Raw genomic sequence first — 14,664 nt, 5'->3', positions numbered from 1 at the left:
GTTGGATGTATATGTATGTATATATACAGGATTTTTAAAAAATTAAATGCAGATCCAAAGACATCATTCAACTCATATCTGTGTCCTTGAGCCAGTTATATTTATTAAATCATTTATTTTTGATGTTGCATCTTTTGTGCATCAATCCAACCACTTGTTTTACTTTCAGCTCTGAGCTGATACTGCATTTCAGCTTCTTTTACACCAAAATACAAAGGAAGCATGTTTTTAAGCCTAAGTTCAATCTGTTCATCATATAAAGTGATCGTTCAATTCATGTGGATTAGTTTTATGATCACTTTATAAACTTTTTGAAGCGTCAATGGAGGGACAGAAATCTCTCAGATTTCATCAAAAAGATCTTCATTTGTGTTCTGAAGATGAACGAATGTAGCCTAGAAATCTAGACGCACCCTAGCGGCAGCAAAATGTATTTTGCAGCCAGGGTAGTCTAGCAACTCTCCGTTGACTTTCGGAGCTGTAAAAACCTAAATTAGGTCAGGCCAATCAAGTCGTGTGTAGAGTAGGCGGGGCGGGCTTAACATAATGGCGACAGAGTTGCGACGGTTCCCTGTTACTTGAAAACAAAGAATGGCGGCTGCTGCTGGCGAACAGTCTTTCGAACCGGCTGTGGCGCGACTCTGGAGGACTTGGAGTTAGTTTTTTCTTTGAGAAAAGAGCATAGAACGGCACTTAAGTAATTCTTAAAAAAAGGAAGATGTGTTCGTAGTTTTGCCGGCCAGATTCAAAAGTTGAATCTATCAACTAACGTAAGCTCCGCTGTTGGGAAAACGCTCTGGTTGGTTGAAGCGCTGTCCTATTGCGTGCAGAGGGAATTTGAAAGACAGCCGTTTATCCCGCCCCTCGGATTGAGCCGTGTCTATGGTGAGTTGCCAGACCTAACATCTTGGTGTAGGCTAGAACGAAGGTCTATCGGTTTTGGAACAACATGAGGTTGAGTAATTAAAGGGGTGGTGTAACGCCCTTTTCACAAGATTTAAAATAAGTCTCTGATGTCCCCAGAGTGTGTGTGTGAAGTTTTAGCTCAAAATACCCCACAGATATTTTTATATAGCATGTTAAAATTGTCACTTTTTGAGGGTGAGCAAAAACGCACCGTTTTTGTGTCTGTCCCTTTAAATGCAAATGAGCTGCAGCTCGCGGCACAGGGGGCGGAGCTTCAAGAGCTTGTGTCCTTTTACCTCACACACACATGCACTAGAAATGTCAGTGTTTGTTTAATGATGGAGAGACTTAAGAAGTGACAACATGTAGAAGCAACAGGACATTTCTGAATGGTTAGTTGATGAATTTATGAAGCTTATGTGTAGTTATCTTCTAGTCATTGATTAGCATATTCTGTCATGATAATCTTTAAATCACAATCCCGGGGGCGGGGTTTATGTAAATTCTAGGGTTGGTGATGTCACTAACCCTTTGAGGAATGTGGTGTAGTCTCTACCAGCCGTTTGTTGTAGTCCTTAAAAAGCGATTTCTGTAAAAGCAAATATCTCCCTTTGCTTTGAACTTTGAGCGTCGTAACTTTGCAGATGTTGTTTATGCTCAAACAGCAACATTACACACTAACTAAAGTTAGAAAAGTGAAATAATCAACCACCCCTTTAATGACAGAATTTTCATTTTTAATATATTTCTCCTTGTATAGAATCTTTTCCTATTCCTATTGTTGAAAGCAGTTTTTGTCACATTGGCGTCGTGTGCATTGATGCCCTGAGGACCAGACGTCACTGTGACATCCATTTACACACTCAATCTTCTCCAGAGGACATTATCTGAGCCGACAGCAGTCTATTTGATTGGCAGCTTGAGCTTCGGGACTGAATAAACACTGTAGATGTGTTCAGAACGGGTCGGGACCCGTGATGTCAGGAGGCCGAGCTAATGCAAACCTGCCTGGTTTTCTACATCTGGCATGACGTGAGCGGCTTCTCTCGGACTCTACCGTGGGATTTGCCTAGTATTCATTAGAAAGATTAATTTCTATTGCACGTAACAGGTGCGACTGCATGCGTTAATTGTTTTGGCAACGTCGCAGGCTCATAATGGATCAATATTTGTCATTTGGCCGGATTCCAGCGTTGAGTTACAGACTCTGAGGAGCGGTGAACACATTGAAAATGATTGTTAATACAATGCATGAGCGGCTGCAGTCCAACAACCTGTGGCCCAGTGATGTGTGTGTGAACAAACCAGAATTACTGAACAGGAACAAACATCCGGCAAATTGCTGCTGGTTGCCAGAACAGAAATGAGTTACTGAGATGTTCAGGTGGTTTATAAGCGGTTTCTGGAGTAAAAAGAGTCCTGTACCCTTAAGTCATTGTTTTATGCATATATATATCAGCATTTTATTCTCTCTAGATGCACTGCAAATAATGTTCTCCCTCTGTTTCTATTAAATCAATATACATTTGCTTGAGAAGCAAAATTACTTAATATATTATGTCTTGTTTTCTGAAAAGAGCGATCAATATTAAGTTTTGAGTTTAAGCATAAAACAAGAACATTTTGCTTATTCATTGGAAAGCGTCCTTGAGCCCTGGAAAGGCTCTATATAAATAAAACTTATTATCAACAAATATCTGTCAGTGGGGTCAGAAAAATAAACGTAAATCGAACAGGGAACAAGATTATTTTTCTGACCCCATTGACAGATATTTCACTACATTTTCATACATTATTCAGAAAACTTAATATCTTCAGTCATTTTGCTGCTCAAGTAAATGTATCTTGATTTAAGAATGTTTAGATATTTGTACTGGAAAAAAAGGGCAAAAATACAGAGGAAGAACAAAATTTTTTTTATTTATTTTTCAGTGCAATTCACTGAAAAACCTGTATCAGTCACGCTGAAAAATATACTAAAAATATTATTAGTAGATCTACACGACCTTTCAAAAGTTTGGGGTCGGTAAGATTATTTAATGTTTTTGAAACATTAAATAATCTTAGTTAAAACAGTTAAAAACATTAGTTTTTGACCATGTCTCTTCTGCTCACCAAGGCTGCATTTATTTAAGCAAAAATACTGTAAAAACTGTAATATTGTGAAATATTATTATCATTTAAAACAGCTGTTTTCTATGTGAATTCTTTGTGAATACTTTCTATGTGAAAGTATCAAACGCGAAACGTAAGTAACTTTGTGGGCAGATCTCGGGCGCTGTTGCTGTTATACCGGCGGGATAAATGACTCAACGACGCAAATCTAAAATGTGTTGGTCTGAAGTCGCTTCATTACTCATAGGTGTGGTTTGGGCGTAACGTGAAATAAACCAATCAGAGCATCATCTCACATTCCCTTTAAGAGCAGGCGCGCTTGTTCCATGGCGGATTGCTATTATAACGGCGGATTTGCCTGGAGCGGTTCACAGCCGAGGAGACCGGCGTTCTCGTCAGGGCCGTAAAACACAGAGAAGTGACATTGGGGATGGAGAAACACACACAGATTAGCTTCGGTTAAACAGGCGTATAATAATTTGGGTAAATGTGTAAGCTAGATTTATGCCTATTTTTTCACATCTTCATGGACACCACAATGATTTCCCTCGTGTGGAATTTTTCCTTGTAATTATGTATGGTTTGCAAAAATGTGAACTGCTGCATCTGTGTAGATGAGAGAAGCAAAGTGTGTGTGTGTTGTGCACACGCTACATTATGGCCAAGCATGAGCCCTTAAAATAGCATCTGAATAACACACCACTGACTTGTTTCTCCTGGTCTGTGACGGAATTGTTTTCTGAAACTGCAAAATAGCACCAGGGAACGTTTGCGCGGGAACACGCCTCCTCTTTTCGCTGAACCGCCCCCGGGAGAGCAAGTTCATTCCCTAATTTACCAACGTGCGTCTGTGGAGGGAAATGTCCGCTTTGCGTGGGTGAAAAATAGGAATGATATATGCGTCATTGTATTAAGTCAGTTGCGCTGGGTGAAAGATAGGGCCCTTTATGTTAAACTGTAATTTACTCTTAAGATGAATTTTCAGCATCATTACTCCAGTGTCACATGATCATTCAGAAATCTTTCTAATATGATGATTTGATACTGAAAAAACATTTCTGATTATTATCAATGTTGAAAAAAACAGTTATTCTGATTCATACTTTTTACATTTTGACACGATACTTTTTGTTTTCAGGATTCTTTGATCAACAGAAAGTTCTAAAAGAACTGCATTTATTTGAAATAGAATCTTTTGTAACATTATAAATGTCTTTACTGTCACTTTTGATTAATGCATCCTTGCTGAATAAAAGAATTTATTTATTTAATAAAAAATCCCACTGACTCCAAACTTTTGAACTATAGTGTACTGTAAGTAAAAATGAAAAATGGTCCATTGTCAGAACATGACTAATACTGCAAGGGTTCACACAGTTTAGCGCACTGGGGATAAGATCAGCTCAGCGTCTCACCTGGGACTGAACGAGTTTGAGTTTCAACACGAGCCGTTTAACTGAGTGAATCTGCATGTCTTTTATTCCTCATCGAGACTGTGTAATTCCTCAAATTACAGCATCTTTGCTATTCATGAAGTTCCACAGCAATATTTATCTGCGTTTGGAAGGTAAACACACACAGACACATGAAACTGAAGTGAAACTTCAAGCAGTGTCCTGCAGAGTGACATGCTATTTATAATTATTATATGGTTATGCATGCAGCGTTTATGAGTTCTATTAAATGAGAGGCCACATGGAATAATTTGTTACACCTCAGGACTATTTCAAATGAACTAGTGAAGGAAAAGATGCTGAAAGACTGCCAGTTACATGACATGAAATATACATTTTATTCTTTGCAAATTCACTACCATTCAAAAGTTTGGGGTCAGGAAGATATTTATTTAAGAAATGAATACTTTAAATTGATCTAAAGTGACAGTAAAGACATTTGATAAAGTTACAAAATATTATATTTCTAATAAATGTTGTTGTTTCTATTCATCAAAGAATCGATTTTTTTTCCCACAAAATATGAAGAAGCTGTTTTCATTTTGATAATAATTAGAGATCATTTCTTGAGCATCAAATCATCATATTTTTATTTCTGAAGGATCATGTGAAAAGGAAGAAAAAAAAATATATATATAATATATAATTATAAAAGATAAAATATATAATGATTTTTTTTTTTTAAATAATATATAATAATATATCAAATAAACAGTAGAGTATATTTAAAGTTTGACCTAATATCTCTATCTAAAAAAAGCTGGAAAAGCAGGATTTGTGTCCGTAAACGAAAAACCGTCACATACGAACCGTCACCCGGTTGTTCTTTCCATTCCTCCAGATCCAATGACGGGATGTTCCCGCAGGAGAGAAAGTCCTCCGGGTAAGTTTCGACTCTGAACGGATCAAGAGGAACCTCCGTCACTCCGCTGTTGTCACAGATGACACGAGACAGAGAGTGCCTTTGGAGTTCCTGTCTTTGTTTTGGGGAAAACACACCGGGATGTTCCCACCAGAATCTGAATCACACCAAAAACATCAACATTTTGATTGTGCGATGTGTTATTCTTAGCATTTTGACATGAATTCAGACAAGTTAAAGGAATCATTTGACAAATAACATCTCTTGTGCTTCTCCCAAATGAAATAAGGGTTTGGAGTGACATCAAGAAAAGCAAATCATGTTTTAAACATCTAACCTCTGTAATTTGTACTAGTCAAAGCAGAACTGCATGACTATTTATTGAATAACGGCACTATTGTCTTCAGCTGCTTATAGCTGAACTGAACTCATTTCAGAACTGATCAACTTTTACACAGTTGTTGAACAGAACTGAATCAACACTGAACAGAATTGAGCTGAATAATGACACCATAGAGTTCAACAGCCGGGTTTTGGATGTGAAAACTCCATTCATTTTCTCCATAGGGAAATTGTTTTGAACAATATTTTATAAATCTTTAAAAAAAGACTTGCTGTGAGCTCCGATGTTGTTAATCGATGGTATTTGCTTCGGTTGACGCCGTAAGCCAGCATTATTTCAACTTATTTATAAAATAATTGTGCTTAACAGTGGAAAAACTACATTACCCATGATGCTGTACAGAAAATTCACCAATCAGAAAGTGCTAAAAAATCTCACTGACCCCAAACTTTTGAACTATAGTGTACTGTAAGTAAAAATGAAAAATGGTCCATTGTCAGAACATGACTAATACTGCAAGGGTTAAAGGGATAAAATCAGCTCAGCGTCTCACCTGGGACTGAACGAGTTTGAGTTTCAACACGAGCCGTTTAACTGAGTGAATCTGCATGTCTTTTATTCCTCATCGAGACTGTGTAATTCCTCAAATTACCCTATCTGGTAACACTTTATAATAACTGCACGCTATTAATCATTAGTTAAGCATTAGTAAACAGTTAATACGTCATTTATAAAGCATTAATAGACATTAATAAGCAGTTTATAAATATAGTTATATATTTCTTGATTTATTAGCATATCTATAATGTGTTTAATAATTGTATTTTCATACTTTACTAAATGAAGTATAGCATTATTTACAAACCGGTTATTTAGGAGTTGTCAGTGCTTCATAAGATCACTTAGAAAGTGTGAGTAAATGATTTAAATACATATTATTATTCAGACATATAGTAATAGTTACTTAGTGTGTTAATAAATGCTTTATTAACATGCATTTCTACTGTAATTCAGGGTTAATTCTGGTATTATAAAGCATTTAGTAGTGGTCAGTTAGCTATTCCTGTGAGCTCATCTAAAGTGAGGACTAGTTATGCCTCGTAAATCGTTTACAAAGGAGATTTAAAGGCTGTTAAATACTTTTATGTTCTGTATCACTGTGTGTGTTTGTTTCCTTTTTCTGTTTAGAAGAGAAATGAGCCTTTACATCTCCTTTATAAATGCTTTACAAGACATAACTAGTCCTCACTTCAGATGAGCTCACAAAAATAGTGAACTGACCACTACTAAATGCTTTATAACTACCTGAATTACTACATTTACTTACACTTTCTAAGTGATCTTATTAATCAATGACAACACCTTTGTAAATAATGGTAAATAATGTAACTGGTTTGTAAATAATGCAATACTTCATTTAGAAATGATAAATTGATCTAATAAAGTATGACAATACAATTATTAAACACATTATAGATATGCTTATAAATCAAGAACAAAGCATTTATAGCTGTATTTATAAACTGCTTATTAATGTCTATTAATGCTTTATAAATGATGAATTAACTGTTTAGTAATGCTTAACTAATGATTAATAGCGTGCAGTTATTATAAAGTGTTACCCAGCATCTTTGCTATTCATGAAGTTCCACAGCAATATTTATCTGCGTTTGGAAGGTAAACACACATGGACACATACAGGAGGCTGCGTGAAACTAGTTGCAGTTGACGCCGTAAGCCCGCATTATTTCAACTTATTTATAAATGTAGAAAAACTACATTACCCATGATGCTGTACAGAAAATTCACCAATCAGAAAGTGCTAAAAGATCTCTTTAGCTCCGCCCACTCCCATGAAGCACTGGTAATGATGTAATCTCTCTACGCTCTTAAAATACTTAAATATGTCAATATATATGCATACTTTACAATAAACTTTTTTAACATTTTTAAATGGGTAGTTTTTTATCTACATAATTTTTAATTTGCCTAATGGGATTGTAGATCTTTCCCTCACTAAACACAGTCTTGTACTTTTGTATTCTTGTCCGATTTTCAATGACTTTTTTGCTTCAAATCAAAGTTTATAGTGTTGTGATTCTCCTCATAGCTGGTTGGTTTGGTTCATGGCTTATAATGCTTTAATGAAGACTTTTTAAAAAAATCCCTATGGGAAAAATGAACGGAAAAAATACTTCCGGAACCAACAGTGCTGGAAACGTGGACGGGCACTGTTGAACTCTGTCTTTTTACAGCTGCTTCCCCGCTAACAAAAATATGCTCTAAGAATATTTCGCTAACGTTCTCATTAAGTTTTGAAAACGTTATGTCTTTGTTGCACTCTAAAACATTAAAAACGTCCAGTTAAGGATACATTCCATTTTATCAAAATTCTATTTTCCGCATTCCATTTAATCAAAACTAACCAAATTATGTTCTAAGAACATATCGTTTCGCTTACGTTCTTATTAAGTTTTGAAAACATTATTTCTTTGTTGTTAATTTTTTTTTACTTCTTAAAAACTTTTTTTTTTGGTTATGCGAATGTTAAGGAAACATTATATTTGATCAAAATTCCATTTTCCACATTCCATTTAATCAAAACTAACCAAATTATGTTCTAAGAACATATCGTTTCGCTTACGTTCTTATTCAATTTTGAAAACATTATTTCTTTGTTGTTAATTTTTTTACACTGCTTCAAAACTTTGTTTGCTTATGCGAATGTTAAGGAAACATTACAATTTATCATTCTTCAAACATTATAGGAACATTACTTTTGAATGTTCTCTGAACATTCCGAAACAAGTAAGTTACATTTAAAAAAGCATGCGAAGAATGTGCAACAAACATATTTCAGAAATATCAATAATGTTTTGAGAACATTATTAAAGACCAGATAACTTTAAACGAACGTTCTATTAATGTTACTGGAAGAACGTTTGCTGGAGAACCTTGCGAGAACTTTAGCCAAAGATCGTTCCCTGTTATTGACGTTTTTATCATTGAATGTTATTTTCCTGTTTATTACAGTGAAGCTGCTTTGAAACAATCTGTAGTGTATAAAGCGCTATGGAAGTAAATCTGACTCAGGTTAACAGTAGTTGAGAAGTGTCTCAGACCTCACCTGTCTCCTTCCCTCAGCATCTTCATCTGTTTCCCGATCAAACATGTGAAGAGTTCTCCAGTCCTGGCTCCAGACACCGGCCGTTCCAGAACTCCTCCCAGCCACACATCCATGCTGTCCGGATGTCCATACACATCCATTACTTTCTCTGCCAAAACATCGCTTCCGACCACCTCTGCCAGATCTGATCGGGTTTCAACTCTGTCTAATCCACAGAAAACCCTCCACTCATTGTAACCTGCAGGAGAAAGACGGGTTTACAGATCACTTGTTTATTACCATGGTCCACTTTCGACATTATACAACTACATGTCAGCTAACTCTCATCAGAGTATCAGTAGACTAGTATATTAATATACATTCTTTCTCTCTTCGGTAATTCTTGACCAAAAATTATTATTATTATTATTTTTTTTTACTTCATCGGAATGGTACGAAACTTGGTAAAGGTTTTGGCACTTGCTATGTGAAAAAAAAAAATTCATGGATGATTTGAAAAGGTTAAATGGTCCTGAAAAAAAATTAGTCATGCTTGTGCTCCTCGCGGTCAAAAATGAGTGCATTGGAAATGAATGGGAGACGAATTTCCAACCCGAATTTCCTCTAGTGAAAACTACGGAAGAGTATTAGGGCCAAGCAATAATAAAAAAATAAAACCATCTCAAGATTAAAGTCATTATAATGCGAGATTAAACTCGTTAAATTTCGAGAAAAAAAGTCGAAATACAATCTTGAGAATAAACTCATTAAATATCGAGAATAAAGTCGTTGTGTTTCGAGAAAAAACTCGTTAAATTTCGAGAAAAAAGTCGAAATACAATCTTGAGAATAAACTCATTACATTTCGAGAATAAAGTCGTCGTGTTTCGAGAAAAAACTCGTTAAATTTCGAGAAAAAAACTCGTAATACAATCTTGAGAATAAACTCATTAAATTTCGAGAATAAAGTCGTTGTGTTTCGAGAAAAAAACTCGTTAAATTTCGAGAAAAAAAGTCGAAATAATCGTGAGAATAAACTCATTAAATTTCGAGAATAAAGTCGTTGTGTTTCGAGAAAAAAAAGTCGAAATGAAATGTAGAGAATAACGCATTCGATCAGAGTTCATTGCATACGAGGCTGAATCCAGTTACTTATTCGTTATAGGCTACTTATTGACGCGCGGACCTCCCCTTTAAATGACGCGACGCTTCCTTAAGCACCGTGTGTGTATGGCATTGCTCGCACCAAGCTCTGTTAGAAATGAATGAAGAAATTCTGCATTTCTCAGCCATATGTAAGGGTGCGTTAAATCCGACTAAAGGGAGTAATAAAGCATATATTGATCTAGTGGAAACCGAAATATTGGCACAAATTTCTGTAGGCTACCGGGGTTTTTTTATGGACTAAAGTTTTAAATGGGACAAACAAATTCAGAGTCGCCTTATTGCGCCATCATTCCTACTAGTTGTGCATTTTCTAGGCCGCATCAGAGGGTGCGTTAAAGTGGACATTATCCCATTATAAAAAAGCTGTTGTCTAACGAAATCCAAATTTTAAGCAGTTTTTACTGTGGAATTATTGTTTTATGAAGCTTTGAACTTGACACATTACACAATGCACAAAGAGCAGTCTTGCATTTTCTGCATAATTCATGGCGCTGTTTCTCACCCGCCTATAGGGTGCATTAAAGTGGACATTATTCCATGATAGTAGGCTACAGCTCCTCCTCTAGCCGACCAGACGGCTTTGTTACTGAAAGAAAGTCTAAAATATAGCTTGACTAAGTGATCCAACTCTGCCATGTCCTCTATCAGTAGGCTATGCAATGAACACTGATCGAATGCGTTATTCTCTAAATTTCATTTCGACTTTTTTTCCCGAAACGCAACGACTTTACTCTCGAAATTTAATGAGTTTATTCTCACAATTATTTCGACTTTTTTTCTCGAAATTTAACGAGTTTTTTTTTTCTCGAAACACGACGACTTTATTCTCGAAATGTAATGAGTTTATTCTCAAGATTGTATTTCGACTTTTTTCTCGAAATTTAACGATTTTTTTCTCGAAACACAACGACTTTATTCTCGATATTTAATGAGTTTATTCTCAAGATTGTATTTCGACTTTTTTTCTCAAAATTTAACGAGTTTAATCTCGCATTATAATGACTTTAATCTTGAGATGGTTTTATTTTTTTATTATTGCTTGGCCCTAATCCTCTTCCGTAGAAAACTTTTGGTACTGGGGCCAAACAAAATCTTACTGTAAGATGATATATGAAAAAAATAGTAGTATTTATAGTATAGTAGTATTTTTGTGCATTTTTCATTACAATAAACATAAAATTCTGTAAAAAAAAAAATTAAGAAATTTAATTTTCAGGTCTATGCTCAAAAAGTAAATAAATGAATTATAACTATACTGCATAAATATAATGTAGTACAATAAAATCCACTAAAAATACAAATAATTAAATACAAAAAATTATCAAACTAAAATACAGTACATTAATTTCATTAAAAAAAAAATGGTAATTTTTGACCGACACGCGAAGAGCACCAGAGGGTTAATTCTGACATAATATTCGAGCACGGCTGTTTGTCGTGATTTATCCCTCTGTAAAATCACGTAACGCAACAGCTAGGTCACGACGTTGATGTTGATAGCCACTCATCAAGTCAAGGTAATGTCAGTGCTAAATTGGACTAAACTGGACCATCATGCTAAAAGCGAGTTGTAAAATGAAGTGTGTAATAACAACTGCAATCTTGTATATATTTTGATGGAAAGTAAATGAACCCGAGGAAGGAATCGAACAGCCCTAAAATAAGTGTTAGCAGATATGAAGCAGACAGTCTACTAATATATATTAATATATACTATATACTAATAATTATAATTATATACTAATCTGAGAGAGAGTCCACTAATACTCCAATCACTGCAATAGTTGACATGGAGTTGCAAAGTTACTTGAAGTTATTAGAATGTCTAAAGTGGAGCATCAGAATAAAGTGTTTGTTACTGATGTGTTTATCAAATAACAAATAATTGACAACTACTGTAAAAGCATTAAACTCCGGCTCTGATTCAAGTTCATTAAAAAAAATATTTGGTAAAACCTTACGATAAGGTCACATTAACAGTTAATATAATAACTAACATCAAATAGCAATATGTTACAGTATTTATTCATTTATTCATCTTTGTAAATGATAATAAAGAAAATGCAACTGTTCATTTTTAGTTCATCTTAGCGCATGTACATTAAAATTATTATTAACTTTTGATTGTAATAATGTACAAGTAAATGTTGAAATTAACATGAACTAAGAATAATAAAAGCTTTAGAAGTATTTTAGTGTTAATTCATGTTAACCTGTTAACAAATGGAATGTTATTGTAAAGTGTTACCAATTATTTTATAGTAATTATACAAATTTTTTCTCAAACTCATGAGTTTTAGAATATTAATAAACAATTTTGTGGTATGTTTGAATCAGATACTGTTGTAGCGTTTATTAATATTTTATATCAGTTTTTGTATTTTTTCAAAGTTTTAGTAATTAGTGTTTATATCTTTTTTTCAATAAATGTTCATTTTGGTTTTACTACATTATTTTAGTACATCAAGATAAACTAAAAGAAAATGAGAATTTTTGCCTGGGCAATTAGCTGAAATAAAGTAAGTTTAAAGGATTTTTTATATTTTATTTGATGCCAGTTTGTCACGTTTATGTTCAATTAGTGTCACCTTCATGGACTTTTAGTTTGTTTGTCTTAAGTCACATGTTTCCTTTGTTCTATTTTCCCGCCACTCATCAGTCACCATGGAAACTAATCGTCCGGCACAGCTGCTCATCATTTAGTTCATTATCTCTGTGTATCTAGTTCCTCGGTCTTCAGTCTTCAGTGTTGGTCGTTGTTTGTGTATGCGTGTGTTTTCCTACACACTGTTACGTCTGTTTACCCTTTTGATTTATTTAATTATGTTGCTAATTTGATCCTGTCTTCAGTCCTTCATCCTCATCTTGTGACACAGCTAAAGTTTAAAAAGTATTGAAAGTGTTTTTATGGTTTTAGTTTGTTAACTATAAGTCAAGTCAGCTTTATTTATATAGCGCTTTATACAATACGGATTGATTCAAAGCAGCTTTACAGTGACAACAGGAATATAATAACTCAATAATACAAACAGAGACAAACATTATTCAGCTGAAATCAGTTCAGTTCAATAACTGTGTAAATATCATCAATTATGGAATGAGTTCAATTCATCTATAAAGCATGTGATGTCATCATCCAGCTCAGTTCAGTTCTTGTCTAATAGTGTCAGTGCAGTCAAGTCAACAATATTTCTGAATATTAAAGGGTTAGTTCACCCAAAAATGAAAATTCTGTCAGTAATTACTCTCCTTCGTGTTGTTTCAACACCATAAGACTTTCGTTCATCTTCGGAACACAAATTAAGATATTTTTGAGTAAATCAGAGAGCTGGCTCACCCCTTCATAGGCTTCTATGTAATCGATATCTGCCATTCCAGAAAAGTTAGTAAAGACATCGTTAAAATACTCCAAGTGACTACAGTGGCTCCACCTTAAGTTTATCTGTAATTTTAATAATAAGCGTTCTGATGTGTCACCTGGTAAGCCATGATCTCGCCCTCGCTGCAGGTTCAGAGCCGCCAGATCCACAGTCTCCGGGATGTTGAGGACCACGAGTCTCTCCGTCAGTTCTTCTGTCATGAGATGTTCCTGGTTCTGCAGGACAGCAGGACGTCCCAGAAGACCTCGCAGAACCGGATCCAGACCACCTTCAGAGAACAACACATGCCATCAAACACTGACCAACACACACACACAGATTTGCAAATGTGTGGATCACAGTGCTGGGGAGATGCTGACTTCATTTCCCCTTAAGGCGAGACACGGCAGGCAAAAACAGCGATTTTTCATGCAGTGGTCAGTTTTGAGATTTTGGGCTAGTTTACTAGCCTGACTACGTCAGACTTCTTACTTCCGCTCAATTTCATTTCGCTTCTGTACTCAGTCTGAGACAGCGTCATAGCTTTCCGTTTTCCTCCGGCCTGAAAACAGCCGGGCCAATCAACGAACAGAGGGCGGGCTGAGAGCCATGACGTAGACACTGATTGTACCGTGGATGCGTAGATTTACTTCACATAATCTGCAAAAGTCGTTCACAGCCATGTTCACTCCGGTATTTCGCTCGATGGTTTTGTTTTCGCATCATACATGTGTTTACAGTGGAAGTTAGATGCGGCTGAGCATGCGCATAACACACGCCATAACCAAACGTTATGTGATTGGCTTACGGGTAACCAATGATTTTAAACTTCAGACAAGAGCCCCCCCACCCCCACCCCCCCGCGAGAAAGAAAACACTTCTCTATTATGCTATTCCAGACTCTGTCTACGAAGCAAAGCGAAGTAGCAGAGTTTGGTATTACCAGGCTACTAGTTTACTCCTTCAATATGTGTTCTTTCAAGCTGACATAAAGAAAACGTTGAAAATATACATTAAGATGTTTATTTTATTACATTTTGTTTACCTGCGGCAGTAAGTTTCTCCCGAATTTACCAAGAAGTTAGCATTCCAACGCGACATGTCGAGTTGGCGGGTATCGTTGTAAAGCTCTAGTCTCCTGCACAACGCTAAGTAACCCAAATATTGGCATTTCCTTTCTATCAGTAACCAATCGTGAATGTCCAAAGGGGGGGGGGGGGGGGGGTTAAAGCTTGTGACGAAATCTCATTTAGAGCAATTTAAATCTTTAAATGCCTTTGTGGTGGATTTTTAATAGATAAAATAGTAAACTGTATATTAAACTAACCATGTTTCTAACATATAAACTTACT

General features: G+C 35.5%; 1 protein-coding gene across 1 annotated transcript in view; it reads right to left on the bottom strand.

Moving 5' to 3' along the window:
* tpo (thyroid peroxidase) overlaps positions 1 to 14,664 on the bottom strand; it is a gene marked incomplete at its 5' end in the record, with an annotated part of 44,300 nt that overhangs the window by 2,456 nt on the left and 27,180 nt on the right. The window contains 3 exons of the mRNA XM_081394306.1: positions 5,286 to 5,494; positions 8,808 to 9,045; positions 13,431 to 13,601. Of these exons, the coding sequence (XP_081250432.1) occupies positions 5,286 to 5,494; positions 8,808 to 9,045; positions 13,431 to 13,601 (618 nt within the window). The remainder of the gene's footprint in view (positions 1 to 5,285; positions 5,495 to 8,807; positions 9,046 to 13,430; positions 13,602 to 14,664) is intronic.

The sequence above is a fragment of the Scardinius erythrophthalmus genome (genome assembly GCF_964197995.2).
Source record: "Scardinius erythrophthalmus genome assembly, chromosome: 19".
Lineage (NCBI taxonomy): Eukaryota > Metazoa > Chordata > Actinopteri > Cypriniformes > Leuciscidae > Scardinius > Scardinius erythrophthalmus.
Note: the sequence above shows the minus strand (reverse complement) of the source record. Positions and strands in the feature narration are given on the sequence as shown.